Raw genomic sequence first — 23,401 nt, forward strand, 5'->3', positions numbered from 1 at the left:
AGTCATCCAGTAGGAGTCATTGGATGGTGACCCTGAGTGAGAATTCTGTCTTTCTTGCCTCCCTTTATCCCCTCACCCCCTGAAGCCCAGAGACACTGAAGCCATTATAGTGCACCCACTATTTATAGTCACACTTGAGCTCCATTAGCTCAACAGAACAGGAAATGAACCTGGGAATTTTCTTGGTCTATTGTGACTTGGCTTTTGTAAGAGAGTTGAACATTACTGAATTAGATGCTAAAGAAGGGAAAACAGATTAAATGGTTTATAAAAATGAAATTACCTTCGAAGCAAACTTATTAGGCAAAATTAATTCCTTGTTCATCTTCAAGCTATTTTTCCACTTCTGGTTTTAGTTGAAACAATAAAGCTGTAATTCTCTATGGAAAATAGATTCTTTTGTGATTAGTGCTGGGTCAGTGCAGCTTTTTTCTAATAATTTGCTTCAACTAACTATCCTTCAGACAGCAGTATCCAAAATTAGTAATTCATATCTGTGTCCTGTTAGAAATTGGTGCTTAGTGGTTAAATATACAAATTGCAGCCACTTGTCTTTCCATAATATCTAAAATATGTACATCTCCGGGGAGACTTTGGTGTTATCACAGAGAACATTATCAGTTTTCATCAAGCTGGGAACAGAGTTTTTAATACAGGTTTTTGTAATCAATAAACAGCTCACACCCATTGTGTTCAGAGATCTATGGTCCTGGGCACTCAGCGAGGGGTTGTTTGTCACGCACTCCCCTTGGGCTGTAATCACAGGGAAATAATAAACAGACAGAAACATTCACTGATGGTCAGCTTTATTTTAAACAGAAAGTTGTGAGGGGCAAGCTTTCATTAGACCCAAAAGGTTAGAATGCAGAAGGACAATTAGGAGTTAAAAGTCCAACAAGAAAACAATGATGTGGAGAAGTGTAGTGTATTTCTTATTACGTGAAGGAAAGTTGTACTGATTGAATTATGAGCCTGATAACTTGCTCTACAAGTTCACTTGCTGTGAAATAAAGCAGCTTAATAACTCATATTTGACCATGTCATATCAAGTGTTTTTCTCGTGCCCACCTTCAGAGAGATTGGTGAAGTACATGATCGGGGATGTACTAAAGACATAATATCTAATTTAGTCCATAAGGGGGTGCTATTGTTACACCTGTCGGTTGCACAATCATATAGTTCGATATTGGGCAGTACGGACACAATTTTAATATAAGATGCTCAGCATGCTTGCAGGAGTTGGTAGCACTACTGTACTTGAGAGAATATCTAAGGCAAGTCCCAAATGTGCAATATTATTTGTATCAACATTGATTTAAGTACATATGTTTTTACCAAAAACTGACATTTGGGTACATTGAATCATAGTATGTTACAGAACAGAAGAAGGCCATTTGGCCCATCGTGCCCATGCCAGCTCTTTGAAAGAGCTATCCAATTAGTCCCACTCCCCTGCTCTTTCCCCATAGCTCTGTAAATGTTTTCCCTTCAAATATTTATCTAATTCCCTTTTGCAAGTTGTTGTTGAATCTGCTTCCACCACCCTTTCAGGCAGTGCATTCCAGATCATTACAACTCGCTGCGTCAAAAAATGTTTCCTCATGTCGCCTCTGGCTCTTTTGCCAATCACCTTAAATCTCTGTCCTCTGATTACTGACTCTTTGCCACTGGAAGCAGTTTCTCCTTATTTAATCTGTCAAAACCGTTCATGACTTTGAACACCTCTATCAAATCTCCACTAATCTCTGCTCTAAGGAGAACAGCTCCAGCCTCTCCACATAACTGAAGCCCCTCATCCCTGGCACCATTCTAGTAAATCTCTTCTGGCCTTGACATCCTTCCTAAAGTGTGGTGCCCAGAATTGAGCACAATACTCCAGCTGAGGCCAAACCAGTGTTTTATAAAGCTTTAGCATAAGTTCCTTGCTTTTGTACTCTATGCCTCTGTTAAAAAAGCATATCTGATCCTGAGCTTTATTAACATCCTTCTCAACTTGTCCTGCCATGTTTAAAGATTTGTGTGTGTGCACCCCCTAGGTCTCTCTGTTCCTGCACTCCCTTTAAAATTGTACCATTTAATTTATATTGCCTCTTCTCATTCTTCCTACCAAAATGTGTAATTTCACACTTCTCTGCATTAAATTTCATCTGCTATGTGTCTGCCCATTTTACCAGTCTGTCTTCTCCTGAAGTCTTACTATCCTCCCCATTGTTTACCACATTTCTGAGTTTTGTATCATCTGCAAACTTTGAAATTATACCCTGTGTAAACAAGTCCAGAAAGTTAATATATATCAAAGAGTAATGGTCATAATACTGACCCCTGGGGAACACTACTGTATACTTCCCTCCAGTCTGAAAAACAACTGTTCACTACGACTCTGCTTTCTGTCCCTTAGCCAATTTTGTAATCACGCTGTCACTGTCTCTTTAATCCCATGGGCTTTAATTTTGCTTACAAGTCTATTATGTAGTACTTTATCAAATGCCTTTTGAAAGTCCATATACACATCAACTGCACTACCCACATCAGCTCTCTCCTTCATCAAAGAACTCAATCAAGTTAGTCAAACATGATTTTCCTTTTAACAAATCTATGCCGATTTTCATTTATTAGCCTGTACTTTTCCAAGTGCCAATTAATTTTGTCCCAGATAATTGTCTCAAAGTTTCCCCACAACCAACGTCAGGCTGCGTGGCCTGTAATTACCTGGTTTATTCCTCTCCCCTTTTTTGAACAGGGGTGTAACATTTTCAATTTCCTGGCACCGGCCCCATATCTAAGGAGGATTGAAAGATTGTGGCAAGAGCCTCCGCAATTTCTACCCATACTTCCCTTGATAGCCTAGGATGCATCCCATCTGGACCGGGTGACTTTTCTACTTTAACATGTCAATGCTGTCCATATTTGTTTCAAAAATCTCTTGATATTGGATTAAGGATCTTTGTTACACAGTGTTCATCTTCTGCTGTTATGTAAATTGAGACTTTCTATGAAAACTAGTGCAACTCTCCCAGTATTGTTCATGTGTTGAGGAGGAAGTTAGGCTGTGTTTCTGGAACTGGATTTGAAGGGATCAGGTCTGGGTGGAGGCCACCGAGGGTGTTCGTTTGAAACGTGCAGTTAGCAGAGCTGTTGGGGTGGCAGGTTGATTTACAAAAAGAAAATTCAAGAAAAATCCTGCCAGTATATTTGATAGAAAGTATTTCCTTCAGTAAATAGCTATGAAAACATTCGACACAAAAGAATAAATTGACAGAACAAGCAAATTGGCATAGGGTAAATAAGATCAGAGAGATGAATGCATGGCTCAAAGATTGGGGTGGGAGAAGTGGGTTTCGATTCATGGGGTACTGGGGAAAGAGAGCTGTTCCATCAGGACGGGCTTCATCAGAACCATGCTGGGACCAGTGTTCTGGCAAATCGAATAACTAGAGCTGTAGATAGGACTTTAAACTAAATGGGGGTAGGGTGGGGAAGAGAGGGTTCAGGTGGGGGGAAATTTTAGAATGTTGAAGAAAAAGGACAAGGAAGAGATAAGGGTAGTGATAACCAGAGTGTGACAGGAAGAGACAGAGCGAATAAACTTAAGAGTGCACCAGCAAATGGGGTCAGTCGGAAAAAATGGTAAAAAGACAAAATTAAAGGTTCTTTAACTGTACACAGCATTCGTAATAAGATAGATGAATTGACGGCACAAACAGAAGCAAATGGGTATGATCTCATTGCCAATTACAGAGACGTGATTGCAAGGTGATCAAGGTTGGGAACTGAATATTCAGGGGTATCTGACATTTTGGAAAGATAGGAAGAAAGGAAAAGGTGGTGGGGTAGCTCAGTTAATAAAGGATGAAATAGTGAGAAATGATCTTGACCCAGAAGATAAAGATGTCGAATCAATTTGGGTGGAGGTAAGAAATAGCAAGGGTAAGAAATCACTGGTGGGAGTAGTATATAGGCTGCTTAACAGTAGCTACACTGTAGGGCAAAATATAAATCAAGAAATAATGGGGGCTGTGAAAAAAAAAGGTAATGCCATAATCATGGGCGATTTTAACTTCCACATAGATAGGACAAATCAAATTGGCAAAAGTAGCCCTGAGGATAAGTTCATAGAGTGCATTTGGGACTGTTTCTTAGAACAATACATTGTGGAACCAACGAGGGAACAGGCCATTTTAGATCTGGTAATGGCAATGAGACAGGATTAATTAATGACCTCAAAGTAAAGGGTCCCTTAGGAAACAGTGATCATACTATAGAATTTCACATCCAGTTTGAGAGTGAGGATCTTGGATCTGAAACTACTGTATTAAACCTAAATAAGGGCAATTACAATGGCATGAGGACAGAGTTGGCTAAAGTGGACTGGGAAAACAGATTAGAAGGTATGACTGGATAAGCAGTGGCAGACATTTGAAAAGATATTTTATGACTTAATAAAAATATATCCCAGTAAGGAGGAATCTTACTGAGTAGGGTGTACCAACCATGGCTAACTAAGGAAGTTAAGGATGGTATCCAGTTAAAAGAAAAGGCATACAACGTGGCAAAGATTAGTGGTAAGCCTGAAGATTGGGAAAACTTTAGAAACCAGTAAAGGAGGACTTAAAAAAAGGGAGAAAATAGATTGTGTAAACTAGCAAGAAATATAAAAACTGACAGTAAGAGCTTTTACAAGTGTATATAAAAGGAAGAGAGTAGCTAAAGTAAGTATAGGTCCCTTAGGGGATGAGACTGAGGAAATAATAATGGAAAACCAGGAAATGGCAGAGGCATTGAACAGATATTTTGTATCTGTCTTCACAGTAGAAGACACTAAAAGCATTCCAATAATAATAGATAATCAAGTGGCAAAGGGGAGGGAGGATCTAAAAACAATCACTGTCACTAGAGGAAAAAGTACTAGGCAAACTAATGGGTCTGCAGGCTGACAAGTCCCCTGGACCCAATGGCTTGCATCTGAGGATGTTAAAAGAAGTGGCTACAGAGATAGTGGATGCATTGGTTGTAATCTTCCAAAATTCACTAGATTCTGGAAAGGTCCCAGCAGATTGGAAAACCGCAAATGTAATGCCCCTATTCAAGAAAGGAGGGAGACAGAAAGCAGGTAACTATAGACCAATTAGCCTAACATCTGTCATCGGGAAAATGCTAGAATCGATTATTAAGGAAGTAGTAACAGAACATTTAGAGACTCAATAAAATCAAGGAGAGTTAATGTGGTTTTATGAAAGGGAAATCGTGTTTGACAAATTTATTAGAGTTCTTTGAGGAAGTAACGAACAGGGTGGATAAAGGGGAACCAGTAGATGCAGTGTATTTGGATTTCCAAAAGGCATTCGATAAGGTGCCACATAAAAGGTTACTGCACACGGTAAAAGCTCATTGTGTTGGGGGTAATATATTAGCATGGATAGAGGATTGGCTAACTAACAGAAAACAGAGTGTCGGGATAAAGGGGTCATTTTCAGGATGGCAATCTGTAACTAGTGGGATGCCGCAGGGATCAGTGCTGGGGCCTCAACTATTTACAATCTACATCAGTGACTTGGATGAAGGAAGCGACTACTGTGGCCAGATTTGCTGATGATACAAAGATAGGTGGAAAAGTAAGTTGTGAGGAGGTCACAGTGTCTGCAAAGGGATATAGATAGGTTAAGCGAGTGGGCAAAAATTTGGCAGATGGAGTTTAATGTGGGAAAATGTGAAGTCATCCACTTTGGTTGGAAGAATTAAAAAGCAAAATATTATATAAATGGAGAAAGACTACAGAATGCTGCGGTACAGAGGGATTTGGGTGTCCTCGTACATGAAACACAAAAAGTTAGTATACAGGTGCAGCAGATAATTGGGAAGGCAAATGGAATATTGGCCTTTATTTCAAGGGATTGGAGTATAAAGCAGGGAAGTCTTGCTACAACTGTACAGGGTGCTAGTGAGACCACACCTAGAGTACTGCGTACAATTTTGGTCCCCTTACTCAAGGAAGGATATACTTGCATTGGAGGCGGTTCAGAGAAGGTTCACGGGTTGATTCTGGGTATGGAAGTGTTTTCTTATGAGGAAAGATTGAGCAGGTTGAATCTATATTCTCTGGAGTTTAGAAGAATGAGGTGTGATCTTATTGAAACATACAAGATTCTAAGAGGGCTTGACTGGGTAGATGCTGAGAGGATGTTTCCCCTGGCTGGAGAGTCTAGAACTAGGGGACATAGTCTCAGGATAAGGGGATGGCCATTTAGGACTGAGATGAGGAGAAATGTCTTCACTCTGAGGGTTGTGAATCTTTGGAATTCTCTACCCCAGAGGGCTGTGGATGCTCAGTCATTGAGTATATTCAAGACTCAGATCAATAGATTTTTGGACTCTTAAGATCAGGCGGGAAAGTGGAGTTGAGGTCGAAGATCAGCCATGATCTTAACGAATGGCAGAGCAGGCTTGAGGGGCCGTACAGCCTACTCCTGCTCCTATTTCTTATGTTCTGTTTCTGACTGGTTTTCTCTCATTCCATACTCAATTTATGTTTAAAAACAATTTTCAGTGCAAAGTACAACCTTCATCATGGACACTTCATTGCAATGGTCATTTTTTGTGTAATGAGGGCCAAGTTTTTCAACTTCACCCCGTCCAGTAATACACAATACTGTAGAGCCAGCTACAGTGTAGTGTATTTTTGGTTTCACATTTACTGTATCTAAATGCATGTTTCATAGAAATGTTTTCAGTTTTTTACTCCATTGTTTATATACTGAGCTTGTTACAGGTATTCTTTGAGATTCTGCTCTTGTTCTACTCCATTTTATAGTGTAATAAATTTCAAGTAATATAAAATAGAATATAAGCTTTTTGAGTTAATGGATTATTTCAATGTTTCTGTAGGATCATGTCATCCACCAGTCAGCCAGCCATTACATCAGATGTATCAGCCTGGCAGGACACCCTTGGGTCCCCCACCATCAAGTGGAGGTCCTCCTTTGATCAGACCAACTCATCCTCTGGTAACCACTAATCATGATGCACCACTGGCTCAAAATCTTTCAAGGGACTCCGAAGGTAACACTTCCAAGGGACAAAATCCTTAATTTTCATTGAAAACATGGCGTATTGGTACACATGAACATCGGGGAACACGTGCTGACTGATCTATTGTTTCACTATACCAACCTATATACAGCCTAAAGGTGATGCTGACTAAATTGTTGTAAGTGCTATTCAAGTTGCCATGCATCTCAGACCAGGGAACATTTAATACTTCAACATGTTAAGTGGCACATTTGTTTCCATTTTGAATAGTTCTGAATAATTTGTTTATAGTTTGATTACAGCGCAAGGTCTTGTAGGGATTATTTGTTTAAGATCTTTTTTATACTCTTGAAGCTGTTCATACAGCAAGTGGTAAATAAGCTTACCTGTGTTAGATTTTTGAATGCTATTCTACGGAAAAGCAATGATATATTTTTATATTTTAGCAAATCTCCTGTCGTGTTGCTCATGGTAAATCAGAGAATATGCTGCTTTAAACTAAAAGGAACATTGGCAGACTAATGCATGTTTTACATTGTACAAACGTAAGTGTGTGCCCCTATAAGGTTACAAAATCTAATTGATGTAAATGAACACTGGGTGAATTAATTCAAAGCTTAACCATAGTAGCTGTAGAAGACTTTTTTGCTAGCCACGTGGTGCTTGAGCTAAAATCTCAAAATGGCTGACTGAATTCTCTGGTGCTGCTTAATGGTGCAATATAGTCTTTTCACAGATTAGATTCAGAGAATTGGAGGCAGAAGGTGGAATATTATGTACTGTCAGTGTGATTTTTTGAGCAGCAAAAATTAATTCTAGCATTTCAAATGTCACATGGTCTGTTTAGGAAATACAAAGTTTCATCGAAATGACCCTGCTATAGAGCAGTTTAAGAGCCATTTGTGTGATGAGCTGAGTTTGGAATATCTGCCCTTGACATTTCAGCTGGCATGGTACTTGGGCAGTGAACTGCTGATTAAAAGTTAAATTGTCCAGCATAGCATCTTGCAAGCAGGACTGGGGTAACTGTTAAAATTTGTGCCAAGGAAATCCTCTAACATACTTTGCTATTGGGTTATGTAGGTCCTTGTGACTATAATCTAATGGTAGTGTGAAACACAATGAATTGAATAATTTAAACATGTACATTTCATCTTAATGTTCTAAGTACATTTTACTCAATATTCAGTTGGGACAAGCTTGTTTAGATTTCTAGGGTGTGAAACCAATGGAGTGTTCAGGCCCTGGCTGTGACCAAATTAGTCTGTGACTAATCGATATTCTATTAATTGAAAATCTGATTTTGATTACAGTATGCTGTGATGGATAGTGTATTCTTTAGTGGCAAAATTTCTGTTCAAAGAATAACTTATTTTCAGTGGGAGCCCTGTCTTGGTGGCTTTGTTTTATGCCAAAATGGTTACCTGAAATCAAATCTTGACTGCTTGGGGGTTTTGATGTGACCATTGGGGTCCTTGTCATTCGACATTCATCATTTGCCCAGTATTATGTTTTCCAAGTGTAACTTCATCGAATTGGAATAAATTAAAAGCTACAGTTTAAAGATTTAAATATTTAAAGATAATTATCTTGCAGTAGGGTAATTTTAACTAAAAGATCAAGTCAAACAGCACTACACAGTTTATTGTACCGTGATAGCTACAATTCATTGGATTTCATTAGTCTTTTTGAAGCCTTTTATACTACAGAAATAAGTATGTTTTAATCGTGATCACAGTGTAATAGATATAATATTTAACAATGTGCGCAATTCTTTTTCAACTTACTGTACCTGACGTAAGTTTTCTCTATCTTTTAGGAGCCAACTCTGGATCATCTGGTGATCAATCTGTAGTTCCTGACAATTATGATACTGTGGAAGGAGGAGGTGAAATTAGTAAGTACTACACTTCTAAAATTGTCATTTTTTACTGTTGGACGACAGGCGAAATTAAATTGAATTGCAACTGGATTAAAAAATGGGGATACCATCTTTCTCTAGGGTCGAAGTATCAGTACTTTGCACTGACTTTTGGAAGGGGAGAAAGGAGATAATCTCCAATAAAGCTCTTTGTTTTGTTATCTGAAAACACAGAAGGCTGTACTCTGAACATCTACTTAAAGTCTCTGCAGAAGCATGTCTATATAATTATGTAAGGAATCTTACAACACCAGGTTATAGTCCCAACAAATTTATTTTAAAATCACAAGCTTTCGGAGATTATCTCCTTCGTCAGATGAATGAATGAAAAGGTTCTCAAATCGCATATCTTATACTATGTTGGGACAGCATCACACCAATCAAAAGGTGTCGTTGTTATTCAAACAGGCCAGTCACGGAGAACAGCACGTCCCAGTACACTAGATATACATTGTGTCTATTACACAGGCAGGCAGAAAGAAACTCAAAATGGCAGAGAGAGAGAGAATTTTAAAAAACATATAATTTTTTTCCCCCTTTTTGCTGGTGGGGTTACGTGTAGCGTGACATGAACCCAAGATCCCGGTTGAGGCCGTCCTCATGGGTGCGGAACTTGGCTATCAACTTCTGCTTGACGATTTTGCGTTGTCGTGTGTCTCGAAGGCCGCCTTGGAGAACGCTTACCCGAAGATCGGTGGCTGAATGTCCTTGACTGCTAAAGTGTTCCCCGACTGGGAGGGAACCCTCCTGTTTGGCGATTGTTGCGCGGTGTCCGTTCATCCGTTGTCGCAGCGTCTGCATGGTCTCGCCAATGTACCATGCTCCGGGGCATCCTTTCCTGCAACGTATGAGGTAAACAACGTTGGCCGAGTCACAGGAGTATGAACCATGTACCTGGTGGGTGGTGTCCTCTCGTGTGATGGTGGTATCCGTGTCGATGATCTGGCATGTCTTGCAGAGGTTGCCGTGGCAGGGTTGTGTGGTGTCAGATCATCGACACGGATACCACCATCACACGAGAGGACACCACCCACCAGGTACATGGTTCATACTCCTGTGACTCGGCCAACGTTGTTTACCTCATACGTTGCAGGAAAGGATGCCCCGGAGCATGGTACATTGGCGAGACCATGCAGACGCTGCGACAACGGATGAACGGACACCGCGCAACAATCGCCAAACAGGAGGGTTCCCTCCCAGTCGGGGAACACTTTAGCAGTCAAGGACATTCAGCCACCGATCTTCGGGTAAGCGTTCTCCAAGGCGGCCTTCGAGACACACGACAACGCAAAATCGTCGAGCAGAAGTTGATAGCCAAGTTCCGCACCCATGAGGACGGCCTCAACCGGGATCTTGGGTTCATGTCACGCTACACGTAACCCCACCAGCAAAAAGGGGGAAAAAAAATTGTTTTTTAAAATTCTCTCTCTCTCTCTCTCTCTCTCTCTCTCTCTGCCATTTTGAGTTTCTTTCTGCCTGCCTGTGTAATAGACACAATGTATATCTAGTGTACTGGGACGTGCTGTTCTCCGTGACTGGCCTGTTTGAATAACAACGACACCTTTTGATTGGTGTGATGCTGTCCCAACATAGTATAAGATATGCGATTTGAGAACCTTTTCATTCATTCATCTGACGAAGGAGATAATCTCCGAAAGCTTGTGATTTTAAAATAAATTTGTTGGACTATAACCTGGTGTTGTAAGATTCCTTACATTTGTCCACCCCAGTCCATCACCGGCATCTCCACATCATATATAATTATGAAAGAGGCCCTACTGAGATGCTGACAAGACTGCAGTATAGTAAACTGATTTCAGCCTGAGATTGGGACAATTTTTTTTCTTTACCCTAAGAGGCATTTATACTGGTGCACACAGCTTTAAATGCTGCAAAGCCTGTATTCTCAAATGGGATGCTACTGTGTTTAAATCTATGATTTTTAAGTAAGGTTTAACTACATGATTTTTTTTTCTGTTTTCACTATAGTGCAGCCAATTCAACAAGGTCTCAAGACTAGAAGAACACTTGGCCACTCGTATCCCTCCTTGCCCCCTGGCTACCAAAACCTAGCTAGCCCTGGAATTCCAAGCGGTCAGCTGGCAAACACAGGACCACAGCAATTTTCTCAGGTATGTGAAGTGCTGATCATAGCCCTGCAGTACCTCTTCCAATTAGTGATGAATAAGAACATTTGAGTAAGGTTCTGCTGTTGGTACTTGGAAACCTAGAACTTTCTCTGTAAAGGTGTTGCAAAGCCTTAGTGGTCATGGACTGGTGGGACAATATCTTGGTTTTGGTGGAAACTGAAGTTAAGACCCCAGCATCCATCCTCAGAGGGAAAATTGGAGAAAAATTCATCCCAGCTGTGCCCCCCCCCTTTTTTTTTCTTGCTGTTGATTGTGGAGTAACGTTGGTGAAGACCTGGGTTCCAGTTGCTTGTGATCTTGCCTGGATTGCCAAATAGCACAGGGGAACCAAAAGGAAGAAAATGTCTTTTTTTTTAAACAAAAAAACATACATTTTTTTTAAAACTGCAAATTCTCCTCATTTAGTTAGGGAAAATTACGATCTTCCACCATGCACAAGCTACAGCTTTTTATATATAGATTTTTGATTTGTGATCCCACTTTTTTTTTAAAGTTATATTAGCCTGAGAACTCCTTAGCAATTGTTTCTGCTCAAGTATGGTACCCTGCTTGTGTAACACACTTGCATGCAATATGTGTTGAGGATTGACCCTCTGACAGTTTATTTGTTCACTACACTATTTTTGGAGTAGATTAGGATGTATGAATAGTTCTGGGTCCTTCCTAAGGCCCAGCTCTCCTAATGGTGGTATTTATCCGTTATCCATCCTTGCATTACTTCAGAGATCTTGTGGCAAAGGAGGTTTGTATCTATCATTTCTATTGAAATAAACTCCACCCCTACCCCATTTAAAAACTACCTGTCACTCAGTGAGGGTGATCTGCAGAGATGTTGAGTTGAAATCTATCTCATTGCATGATGCAAAGGTAATACCAAAACGTTCTGCTCTTTTCCTCTTTTGCCTCAACATAATCTTGAGCTCCTGCAGAACTAGTCACAATTCCAAAACGCTGTTTCTTTGAGACTCTTGAGCTTTAATAACCTAATTACAATGACACTCTTTAGATTTAATTTTACAGCCAGTTTATTAACAGATGGTACACATTTATGAGAATTTTAAAGGAATTGAATCATCACTTTTGGCAATTCTTTTCAGTGGACAGCATAGGTGACTCAATACAATGAATTGCGTTTGAGTGTAGCACTAAGGAATTTTAAGATATGGTGCATTAGGAAAAATGTTGTGCAAAAATCACAGCAAATTTATACTGTGGCAGAAACCTCGGTGTGAAATTTCCTCTGCATTCAACATGGCAGGCGCAAAACGTTTTAGAGCAGGCTATTCTTTGCTGTTTTTAAGAGCAAAGACTGCTTCAGAAACTCTGGAAAAGATGTTGACTCTGTGTTTGTGTTCTCTCCATGCTGGAACATGTTCTCCTCCTCTTATTAAAACTTGTTCTCCTCAGGCTCCGCATTTCAATCAACTAATGACTAGCATGGGTGGGCTTAGTCTGCAGCAGGGCCAGCAGTCAGAGGGAGTGCGACCTCTGAATCTCCTGCAGGAGAGAAACATTCTGCCTTCAACTCCAGTCAGAGCTCCTCTTCCAAACCTGCACAAGGATCTACAGAAACTAAACTGCAATCCGGAGTAAGTTGTAGTGGCTTCCAATATAATGTTATTGACAAGTTAATTGACCAAATACATTTTGTGACTGAGGGGGTAGGCTTTGCAATTCAAATCTAACCCTATTAGAAAATAAAGTTTGCTATCTGCTCTTCTAAACTTTTATCTCTTTCCCCCTCTCCCCCTACACCACCCCCCCACTCCCATCCAGTTCAGTTGTCCAAAATGTGTCCTTAGACTAATGAAGTAGTACTTTAATGATTTCCTGCATTATCAACTCATTCAGATCCTGTTTTTCAACCTTATCTGACCATTTTCACCTACCCCCACCCCCCTCTGCTGAATCAGGAATTGTTCCAATTCCTTTTTGAATGCTCCAGCAAGCAGTGTCTCAGTTCATGGCAGTCTGTTCAATAAGCTGACTCTTTGTGTACTCTACTGTGGAGCTTTTTTCCAATTTTCACCCCATTCTGAAGGTGGTATGCTTTTGTGGGTATTGAAAACCCTCTAGTATCTGAAGTGGGCATTATTCGTGTATGGGCCTAAAATGGTATGTGGGGACAGGCTATTTATTACAGTAATAACATTCTCAGAACATCTCAGCCGTATAATTGTACCTCCTCCAAACTTCTGGTCACCCCTCCAGATTTCTCTTTCTTTGGCATTTATTTTCCTCATGCCTCCGTGAAGCATCTTGGGACACAACCAAACCAACCCTGTCCGTGCCCAGCGTTCACACGTGTCCATTCTCTAGCAAGAATCACTTGCTGGAAACAGGAACCCTGGATGACACTTGTCACCCGCCCTCCCTTTTTTAACATAGGGCCACTGAGTTCAATTATAGGATCCTAATTGCTGCCTCTGCTGAAATCAACTGATTAATTATAGACCGGGAATTGAACCTGGAACCTTCAGTGCCTTTACCCATTGGCTTATTGAAGGTTTGATAAAGATACTGTAGATTGGAAAAATCTGTGTATATTTAATTTTGCTAAAGTGAAATGTTTTTCTATTTTAGTGTGTTCAGATGCACATTGACCAACATCCCACAAACTCAATCTTTATTGAACAAAGCTAAGCTTCCTTTAGGATTACAGCTGCATCCTTTCAGAGACCTATCAGTAAGTGATGACTAATATTTCAGTTGTGGAACACAATGTTTTAGAAAAAAAAACACCTTGAGGTGAGGAGTAGCCTGGCCTCCACTCAGCTCCTCCCACAGCAATGTGGTTGAGGTCAGGAGCACAATGATGGGCAAAGAGGGGAAACTGAGGCAGCATAGCAACACTTGATGGTCAAACATGCTGTGCTATGCTAATGATTTAATTTTATCCTTTTCGATCTCTTTTTATTTTAATAGTAAGACCTTTTTTTTTAAATAGAAGTATTTTCTTTCATACAATTTTTCATTTAAACATGTCTGACCACATCTTTGGAGCTTAATGTGTATGCTTCATGTTGCAGCAATTGCCTGTGGTTACATCGAGTACTATTGTGAGGTGTCGTTCTTGCAGAACCTACATAAATCCTTTTGTTAACTTTCTGGACCAAAGAAGATGGAAATGTAACTTGTGCTATCGAGTTAATGATGGTAAGTTCACCAAAAAGGAGCGAAAATGCTTCGAAAACATCAACTACGCTTAAATAGAACCCTTTTAAGATAGAAAAGCATCCAAAGGACTTCACAGATGAGGAAAAAGGAGTGGGTGCAGAGCTTTTGTGGGAGAGTTAGGAGAGAGGTTAGTTGAAGAGATGGGTTTTGAGAGGTTTTTAGAGAGAAAGGGTGTTGGAGGAAGTTTGAGTGTAGGACTGAGATGGCTGAAGGTTCTGCCACCAAGTGTGGAGCAGATCAAGGAGGGATACACAGGAAGAACAGGAGGGGGTAGAACTGGTGAAGGTTGTGGTGGTAACGAAAGAAAGAACTTGCATTTAGATAATGTTTCATCAATGTCTCAATTTGTTACAACCAATGGATTACTTTAGAAATGCAGACCTGGTTACGTAGGCAAACACAGCAGCAATTTGCACACAGCAAGGTCCCACAGACAGCACATGAATGACCAGGTAGTCTGTTTTTGGTGCTAGTTGAAGAATGAATGTTGGAGAACTCCCTGCTCTTCAAATAGTGTCATAGAATCTCTTGTGTCCACTTCAGTAAGCAGACAGGACATTGTTTTAGCAATTCATCGAAAAGATGGCACCTCCTTCAGTATAGCAATTCTTCAGTACTGCACTGAGGTGTTGGCCTAGAATATGTGCTCAATGGGGTTTGAATCTACAACTTTCAGACTCCAGTGAACAGTGCCATCAACTGAGTCAAGCTGACATTTAGCTCAGTTGTTGAGATGATGCTACAGAGGGATTTGTAGATTTAAGAATCTTAAATTTGATACGTCATTGGTTGGAGCCAGTGCATGTCAGTGGGGACAGGGATGAACCAGGCTTAATGAGGGATAGGATATGGGCAGTGAAATTTTGGACGATTTATAGTTTATGGAAGATGGAGGTCAGGAGGGTATTAAAGTAATGATGTTGCTCATATTGGCAAAATGTGGCTTATGCTGTGCCTCATGGATCTGTGTTAGGATCTCTGGTTCTCCATATACACAAAGGGAACAATAAAATTTGCTGCTACCAAATTAAGGGGCATGACAACTGTGGAAGGATGCAAAACTGAAGGTTGGCATACAGGTGAGAGGAGTATGCAAATAGGGGTGTGGCAAATGCACATCAATATAATTGAATGCAAAATAGTACATTCCCTGAATCAGGTATATCCAACTGGGTACTTGTGTAAAAGCCAGTGATTGGGTTGTGTGTTACATGGAAATGTGAGAGCACATTCATGAGAATTGCAAGATCCTATAGACAAAAAAGAAGTAAGATTTGCCCGTACATTTTTTTAAAAAAAGCAGCAACATCCATTCACGCATAAAATCTGATCCCCAAAGCACAAAGGTGCATTGTACACAGACCACTCATACACAAAAAAAGCAGGACTGCCATGCAGACACAATTCAAGCCCACCCTCTTCTACCCCTGCCCCCTGCCATTCTCTGGCCTCATTGCTCCACACTCCTAATCCCATCCTTCTCTTTTCTCTTCCTCCACCCAACAACCCAGTCCTTCCAATTAAAAGTTAGGGAGCTCAAGCATAAGCTCTCTAAACATCTTGGGCTGGAGGACTGGGGCAAAAAAGCTCCTCACTGATTAGTCTAATCTTACCAATCAGGGAGCAGTCTTTTCTAGTACTTCAGGCTCAGGAAATTAAAAGACTGAAACTGGGCTGTAGTTGAAAGCAGCTTTGTGTACTTACTGTGAGAAAAACCAGCTCGTTTGGTGGCTGGATTTGGCCAATGGGCCATGTGAGACATTCCCACCCTAAATGATAAAATTCTCAATGGAGGAAGAGGTGTGGTTGTACAGCTATGCAAGATATTTAAAAGCAGGAAACGTTGCAGGTGAAAGAGGCCCTACAAAGAGCAAATGAGATTCTGGGTTTTATATTTAGTACATTGAAATACAGAAGCAAGGATGTGATAAAGCACAGTATTGTGTGCCGTTTTGGGCACCCCAATACAGAAAGAACATTGGAGTCGTGGAAAGGGTGTGACATAAATTCACTGGAATGATACCAGGGATGAAGATGTAGTTCTGATGGATTTTACTAGAGTAGAGAAGTTCAAGGGGCAATTTAAGGGTGTTTTTACACTTATAGCGGCAGCGTGAAGTGGTTTCACTAGACACTGATGCTGCATTTATGGTGTGAATCCAACCTGAGTTCAGATTTGGGGCCTGACTTGGAGGGGGGAGTCTCGCTCTGTTTCACCTTGGAGTCCATTTGGGCCTTTACATCCAATTACGCTACAGAAGTTTTGTGTTGATCTGAAGGTGAAACTATTTTGCATCTACACTATAAAATTGCAGCGTAAGTTCATTCTCTAATAGAAGTGTTCAAAACTACAAAAGATATTGAGGATAAATAGTCAAAGATTATTTCCACTGGATGAATTGATAGCAAAGACCATAAATTTGGGATTCGTATTAGTGTTGAAGGCATGTTGAAAGAAATTTTTCACTAGGTTTTTGCATTATCACAATTAATGTAGTGGAGTCAGTCGCAGCATTTAATGAGAAATTAGACTGGAAGAAAAATATTAAAACCTATAAGAAAACAGCTAGGAAATGGAATCAAAGTAGCTTCAATGTAGAGCCAGCACAGGCATGATGTGCCAAATGGCCTCCTTTTGTGCTTTACATTTCTATGATTTGGGTCTAAATTGACAACTAGTGGCCACATAATAACTGGTATGGGAAATGGAAGCATACCACACAGTGGAGATGCTCTTATAAGGTTGGGCTGGGGCAGGTCACAATGGCTTTGCTCTGCTTCAAACAGCTGATCTGAGATCTTGATGTCGGATCTAGGTACTAGAAGTGGAAAATTTTCCAATACCTTGCACGCACATCTTCATCTAGAAGAGCAAAAATGCAAGCCTAAAAGATATTGTTGTACTGTCTTGGTATTTGTGTGTTACCATGTAAACTTCTGAAACTGTTGTATTGATGCTTAGTTCCTGAAGAATTCATGTATAACCCTGTAACGCGATCGTACGGAGAACCACATAAACGACCTGAAGTTCAAAGTGCGACTATAGAATTTATTGCTCCATCAGAGTATATGGTGAGTACAGCTTTTTAATTTTTAAAGTAATGTTCTTATGTTCAAAGTAATATACATCTCCATCCGCTTCACAGCTTTTGCAATGATGTTGAACTCTGTGTCCCATTTTGTTGATAATGAAACATATGTTGTTTACAGTGAATTACTGTTAGATTCCATGAGATCCTAATTTGACTAAAAAGGTACAATGCATTTAAATTACATCTTGTCCAGGCTATTTTTTCCCACCCATTTAGGGTCCCCTGTGTACTCTTTGTGCACCAATGTACTACACCAGGAATCTGTTAGCAATTACTTGTTAAATGGGATATTTTACATATACTTTACAGTATAGTATGTTCAGTTAGGATACTGGAGTTAGAGAAAGAAAGAACTCGCCTTTTACGAACTCAGGATGTCCCAAAAAGCTTTGAAATACTTTTGAAGTGTAGTCACTGTTTTAACGTAGGGAAATGCGTCGGCCAATTTGCACACAGCAGAGTCCTACAAACAGAAATCAGATTTATCTGGTTGCACCTCAACAGAGCTGGAACCAGTGTACTCGGGAGGTTCACTAGTGCTGTGAGGTGGACACCAGGATGTAGCATTAGAAAAGAGAAACGAGGTGCACAAAGGATTGGGAGAGACAGATAGCACTAATGTAAGAATTAGTACAGTATTAGGTGGGAGCAGACTAAGAGACAATACGAGAAGATCCAAGATAGGTTTGCAGTGCATGCATGTAAACGCACAAAGCGTAGTAAATAAGGTTGGTGAGCGGCAGGTGCAAATAGCCACATAGAAATATGATGTAGTGGTGATAACGGAGACCTGGCTCAAAAAGAGCAGGATTGGGTACTAAATATTCCTGGATATAAGGGGTGTGATTTTAGACCCCAAGAACGGGTGGGTTGGGGACGGGTGGGAGTTGAAAACAGTTGATTTTTGGGGTCGCGACCAAAACCTGGCTTTATTTCCGGGTTTAAGGTCGGCGCAGAAAAGTACAGGCTTCCCACTGCGAATGCCAAGTCCAAAGATTTTGCGGTTGCGACCCAAAAAAACGACTGTTTTCAACTCCCACCTACCCCAATCCACCCGTTCTTGGGGTTTAAAATCACCCCCAAGGTGTTCCAAGGAAATAAAGGAAGGGAGGTGGCAGTATTGATTAAGGAGAATATTGTAATGCTAGAGAGAGGATGCCTTGAAGGGGTCAAGGATGGAATCTATTTGGTTAGAGTTAAGAAACAATAGAGGTGCCATTACACTACTGGATATGTTCTTTGGGCCACCAACTAGTGGGAAGGATATAGAGGAGCAAATTTGCAGGGAAATGAGAGAGGTGCAAGAACTATTGAGTAGTGATAACGGGGGACTTCAACTTTTCCTAATATAGACTGCGATAGTAATAGTGTGAAGGGCAAAGAGGGGGAGGAAACTAAATTAAGCTTTTACTATCTCAAAAAGCCAACATTGTGTTAACAAGTTTGTTTCACTACATGATTAAATTTTCTAACCCTCTGTTACAGGCATCAGGCATACTTCATCAATATTTCTATCTTTTCTAGCTTCGACCACCACAGCCTGCAGTTTACCTTTACATCTTGGATGTGTCCCACAATGCAATAGAGTCTGGATACTTAAATACTGTCTGCCAGTCGTTGTTGGATAATCTGGACATGTAAGATTTTTTTCCTGCAGCATGATGGGTTTTTAATGGAAAGTTTTCATATTTATTTACTTGACTGCTGTGACTCCTTGATATTCAAAGTTGCATTTGCTTAATGATCTAGTCATGTGGCTAGTTTACAAATGCACGTATTGATGTGTTAAGGCCCAGAGAAGCACAGGAAATGGAATCTATTGTAACTTTTTTTTTCCAGTTGCGATAAACTGCCAATCACAGAAAACGGGAGCTTGTAATGGGCAAAATTAGATATTTTAATTGTGCTGAATAGTACAGCAAGTACGTAGTCCCACTTCTGCGTCTGAGTTTTGACTAAGGCGCCAACAAGCTTAGTTTGATGCTATAAAATGTTTGGGCCAGCCATAGCAGCATGAAATCCTTTCCCAAATCAATTGAAAAATGGTGCTTTTGAGTGTTGAAGATTATTCAACTCTCTTTTTTTGTTACCCCTTCTTAAAAAGAAAATCAAAATTGCAGAAACAAATTTCATTTTTAAACTCCAATGTTTTCCAGTTTGTAGTTCTTTTCAACTGAGGGAGCATTGCACATATCATGCTCTTTTTTTAAACTAGGTGCTTTCACCTACTTTTTCTTAGTATCACTTGTACTTTAAGCCAGTGTGCCTGAGAGCAGTCAACTGAACACAGGCCAGAGTTTGAACATGGGATTTTAATCGGCTAGATTCACTACTAGTACATTTGCCCACTTACCCGTCTGAGGAGCTCACTGGCTCTTTGTTCCAATTTTCTCCCTTTTCTGCCTTCTGAAGGCTGTGAGTCATATCATGGTATGCTAACTATGTCAAATTTGATCCACGTGCACCTGTTTAAAAGGGAGCAGTTTATGGTGATATTCAGTGTAGTTAATGTACGTGCCTGTTAAAGGGAAATACTACTAGGGAAGATGGAGAAATGTTTTTACTATCTACTTTCTCTCGCTCATGTACACTCTATCCTCCCTCAAAACATGTTTATTTAAGGAGACATCGGTTTTTATGAGGACAAAGCCTTCTAGGTATTTGCCTTACAGATATCCAACTTTGTCTTTGATCATCTGGCTTTTATTTCATCAAGGATTGGTATAATTTCCGATGATCTTAACACTATAATAAAGTTCAGTACTGATTGGTGTTGAACTTTATATTTATCTTTCAGTGTTATTACATGTGTATGTCTAGGTGGTAAGAATATGGCTGCTGCTATTTTTCGATGGGAGTGAAGAAAAAGAGGAAACCTTGTCATACCTTCTTTGTTGTCAATATTGTACCTGGCATTGTTAACATCATATCATGGATTGAGTAATGATCATTCAGTCCATCAAGCTTGTTCCTTGCACAGACCGCGTACAATCTGCTCAATCATGGACCCTGTCCAACCCATTAAGTTCTGCAAAGTTTCTCCCTACCCCCACAGGTAAACTGAGCAAAACTCCAGAATGCCTGTGCAACTTTGCATCCTACATTATGCATCATTGACCAGTTCCCTGCCGTGTCTTGGGCATGTTCAAGGTTCCACACATTTGATTATTTGTATACCTCAATTTTGTTCCTTACCAGATAGTCATCAGTTTATTTTTAAAAGATGTTAATATAGCATTGCTGCTTTATCTGGGAGCTTGTTCCACATATCCTGATTTTCTGGGAAACATTCCTAATCTTGCTAATTTTATGTCAATTGTTGCTTTAAATGAGTGTTTTCAATCTTTCACATTGAAATTCCTATTCATTTCTACACGCAAAGGGTGGTAGAAGTTTGGAACTCTTCTGCAAACAGCAGTTGATACTAGCTCAATTGTTAATTTTACATCTGAGATTGATAGATTTTTGTCAACCAAAGGTATTAAGAGATATGGGGCTAAGGCGGGTATATGGAGTTAGGTCACAGATCAGCCATGATCTCATTGAATGGCGGAATAGGCTCGAGGGGCTAAATGACCTACTCCTGTTCCTATGTCACCGAACTACCTCATCTTTCAGTGCACCCCTTGGCTTCTTCCAACCACCAGAGATCAAAACAATCTCGTGAGATGGAGTTGGATTTCTTCATGCATTCCCTGCTGAGTGGAATCTTTGTCAGCTTGTTTGTTTTTTGGTATCCCTTCAGAATTATTTTTTTGCTTGTCTATTACTAATCCCTGAGTTCTCTTGTAAGGTGTGTAAAAATAAGTTAAGGTGCAGTGGCTAGTAAACATACCGCAATTACATGATGAAATAAGTATATATATCCAGTAATGACTCCTGCACGATGGACTGTTCAAAGACTATCGTTTGAAGTGGGGAGAAAGGAAAATGCAGGAAATGTACTTCCACCAAAGTATAAAGAGATTGTGGGCATCCTATTAATTTGCCCCTTCTGGCTGTATTTGGTTAATTGGAATAGCTGGATACAAAGAACTTTTTACTTAAGTTGGGAAACAACTATATTCCTTTTGTTATTAAGTACCTGTGTTTTTTGAGGATAGGACCCATCTGGACCTCCAACATAAACAAATATATCTACAAAGTAACATTCCTGCAGATGAACAAGTGGCAACTTGTAAAGTTGGCTGGCAGCTGTGGACCTCAAGAATATATATGTTCTTGTAGGCGTAAGACCTTTTTGCAAAATTATTTGGCGTTGGATGTTTGAGGAGGAAGGCAAGCTACTTGTTACAGTTACTCTCAGATTAACGGCACCAAAGTTAAGTATTGTAGTAGGAGCACCTTTGTTTCCATTGGTGATTGCTAAATCCTGGAGCCAAAGAGTGCAGTCCAGAGTGTGTGCCATGGAAGCTAAGGTTTCTTGATGGAGATAAATCCCAGCTGGGTTCTTTTCAGGATCCTTCCTTCCTTGTTCAGTTTCAGACCTTTTTGGGTATAATCCTTCTTCCACTTGGTACGTTAGGACCATTCACCTTGAAATTCATTGACCTAATTGGATCTAAATAGATGGGACATGAGATTGATGGTTGTTATTTTGAAACTTTGGGATGTAAGACGCTTGAGGCATTTTACAATCTGAACTTCTTCAGTCAGTGACCTGATGCACAATCTAGCGTCTTGAAGCAAAGGCTGAAGATTGGATTATTGCTTGATGAATTTCAACATGTGCATGTCTCAATCAACAATCTAGTGCTTGATATCTCGCTCAGAGCAGGCTGTTCAAGAAGGATCACAAGTTAGGTTGACATAAACTGACTGTAGCTTCAAGCTGTGTGGCTGGTGCTTCCATTTCTTTCGGGGATAGGCCCACAATTGGATAGTATGTTTGATATCTTGCTGTTGATTTGATCAAACAAGGTGGGACTCACGTTTTATTTGTAGATTCACACCTCGTCTGGCATTGATGTTGCCAACATCAAATTCTTTTTACCACATAGCATTTAACACAAGTACAGAATATGGTAATAGACGCTCGGAGTAGAATAATGCATGATCATAAGTGGACCTTTCATCCATATGCTGGAGATAATTTCAGCAAATGAGGTTATGTAGAAATGAAACTGCTGGCTGCTTAGATGGGATTACCGTGTGGTAGTGTTCAATACTCCTGTTCTTTTTGGAGCAAATGTTCCTATATGTGTATTTTTTTCCCCTACTTTTAAAATTCTGCAGTGACTATTACCTGTGACGACCGCCCCCCCCCCCCACTAGCTAAGGAACATTGGATCCCAGAATTGACTCAAGCTATGCATCAATCAAGTTCTAGTTCATCATACAGTAAAGGTTATACTTTTGAGTAAATTAGGTATTGAGAGTAAATACTGAAAGGCTGGTACATTATCAATTTTAGAATAAAGTATTCCAAATAAATAAGATTGAGTCTATGGAACTGTCAATGTTGATATTATCCAAACCAAATGACCAGGCTTTAGTATATAGACAAATGAGTTATTTTATCACTTCATACGTACCTACCCGTAAATTCCACTTTACTGTTTGTCTTGCAAATAGATGCCATTTTTTTTTTAAAGTACTAAACGCTGAGGACAGATTTTTTAGAAATAGAAATGCTGAAACTGATCTTTAAAATGGGCAAGTTTCTTGACCAGGGAATTGCAGTTTCAAAAAGATCAGATCAGAATGACTCAGTTTCCTCCTGAATTTTTCAGGTTACCTGGTGATTCACGTACAAGGATAGGCTTTATTACGTTTGATAGCACCATTCATTTCTACAGTCTTCAGGAAGGCCTGTCTCAGCCTCAGATGATGGTGGTCTCAGACATAGAAGGTATGTTTTAAACAGGTAATTTTTCATAGCATGGTGTGTAAAGGTATTAGTTACAACAGGATGAATATTTTATATGTCTAATGGCTTGTGAAATAAATATAAAGGAAACTCCTGATCAGTGGATCCCCTGGCAATTGCAATATCTGCAATACAAATGATGTATTTACAACTGCAAAGCCCTTCA

General features: G+C 40.0%; 1 protein-coding gene across 1 annotated transcript in view; it reads left to right on the forward strand.

Moving 5' to 3' along the window:
• Positions 1 to 23,401, forward strand: part of sec24a (SEC24 homolog A, COPII coat complex component) — a 65,887-nt gene that overhangs the window by 16,065 nt on the left and 26,421 nt on the right. Inside the window, exons 3-11 of the mRNA XM_067996205.1 lie at positions 6,883 to 7,056; positions 8,846 to 8,923; positions 10,937 to 11,079; positions 12,505 to 12,686; positions 13,681 to 13,783; positions 14,127 to 14,253; positions 17,237 to 17,346; positions 18,891 to 19,003; positions 23,099 to 23,217. Coding sequence (XP_067852306.1) covers positions 6,883 to 7,056; positions 8,846 to 8,923; positions 10,937 to 11,079; positions 12,505 to 12,686; positions 13,681 to 13,783; positions 14,127 to 14,253; positions 17,237 to 17,346; positions 18,891 to 19,003; positions 23,099 to 23,217 — 1,149 coding nt within the window. The remainder of the gene's footprint in view (positions 1 to 6,882; positions 7,057 to 8,845; positions 8,924 to 10,936; positions 11,080 to 12,504; positions 12,687 to 13,680; positions 13,784 to 14,126; positions 14,254 to 17,236; positions 17,347 to 18,890; positions 19,004 to 23,098; positions 23,218 to 23,401) is intronic.

This window comes from Heptranchias perlo, chromosome 14 (genome assembly GCF_035084215.1).
Source record: "Heptranchias perlo isolate sHepPer1 chromosome 14, sHepPer1.hap1, whole genome shotgun sequence".
Lineage (NCBI taxonomy): Eukaryota > Metazoa > Chordata > Chondrichthyes > Hexanchiformes > Hexanchidae > Heptranchias > Heptranchias perlo.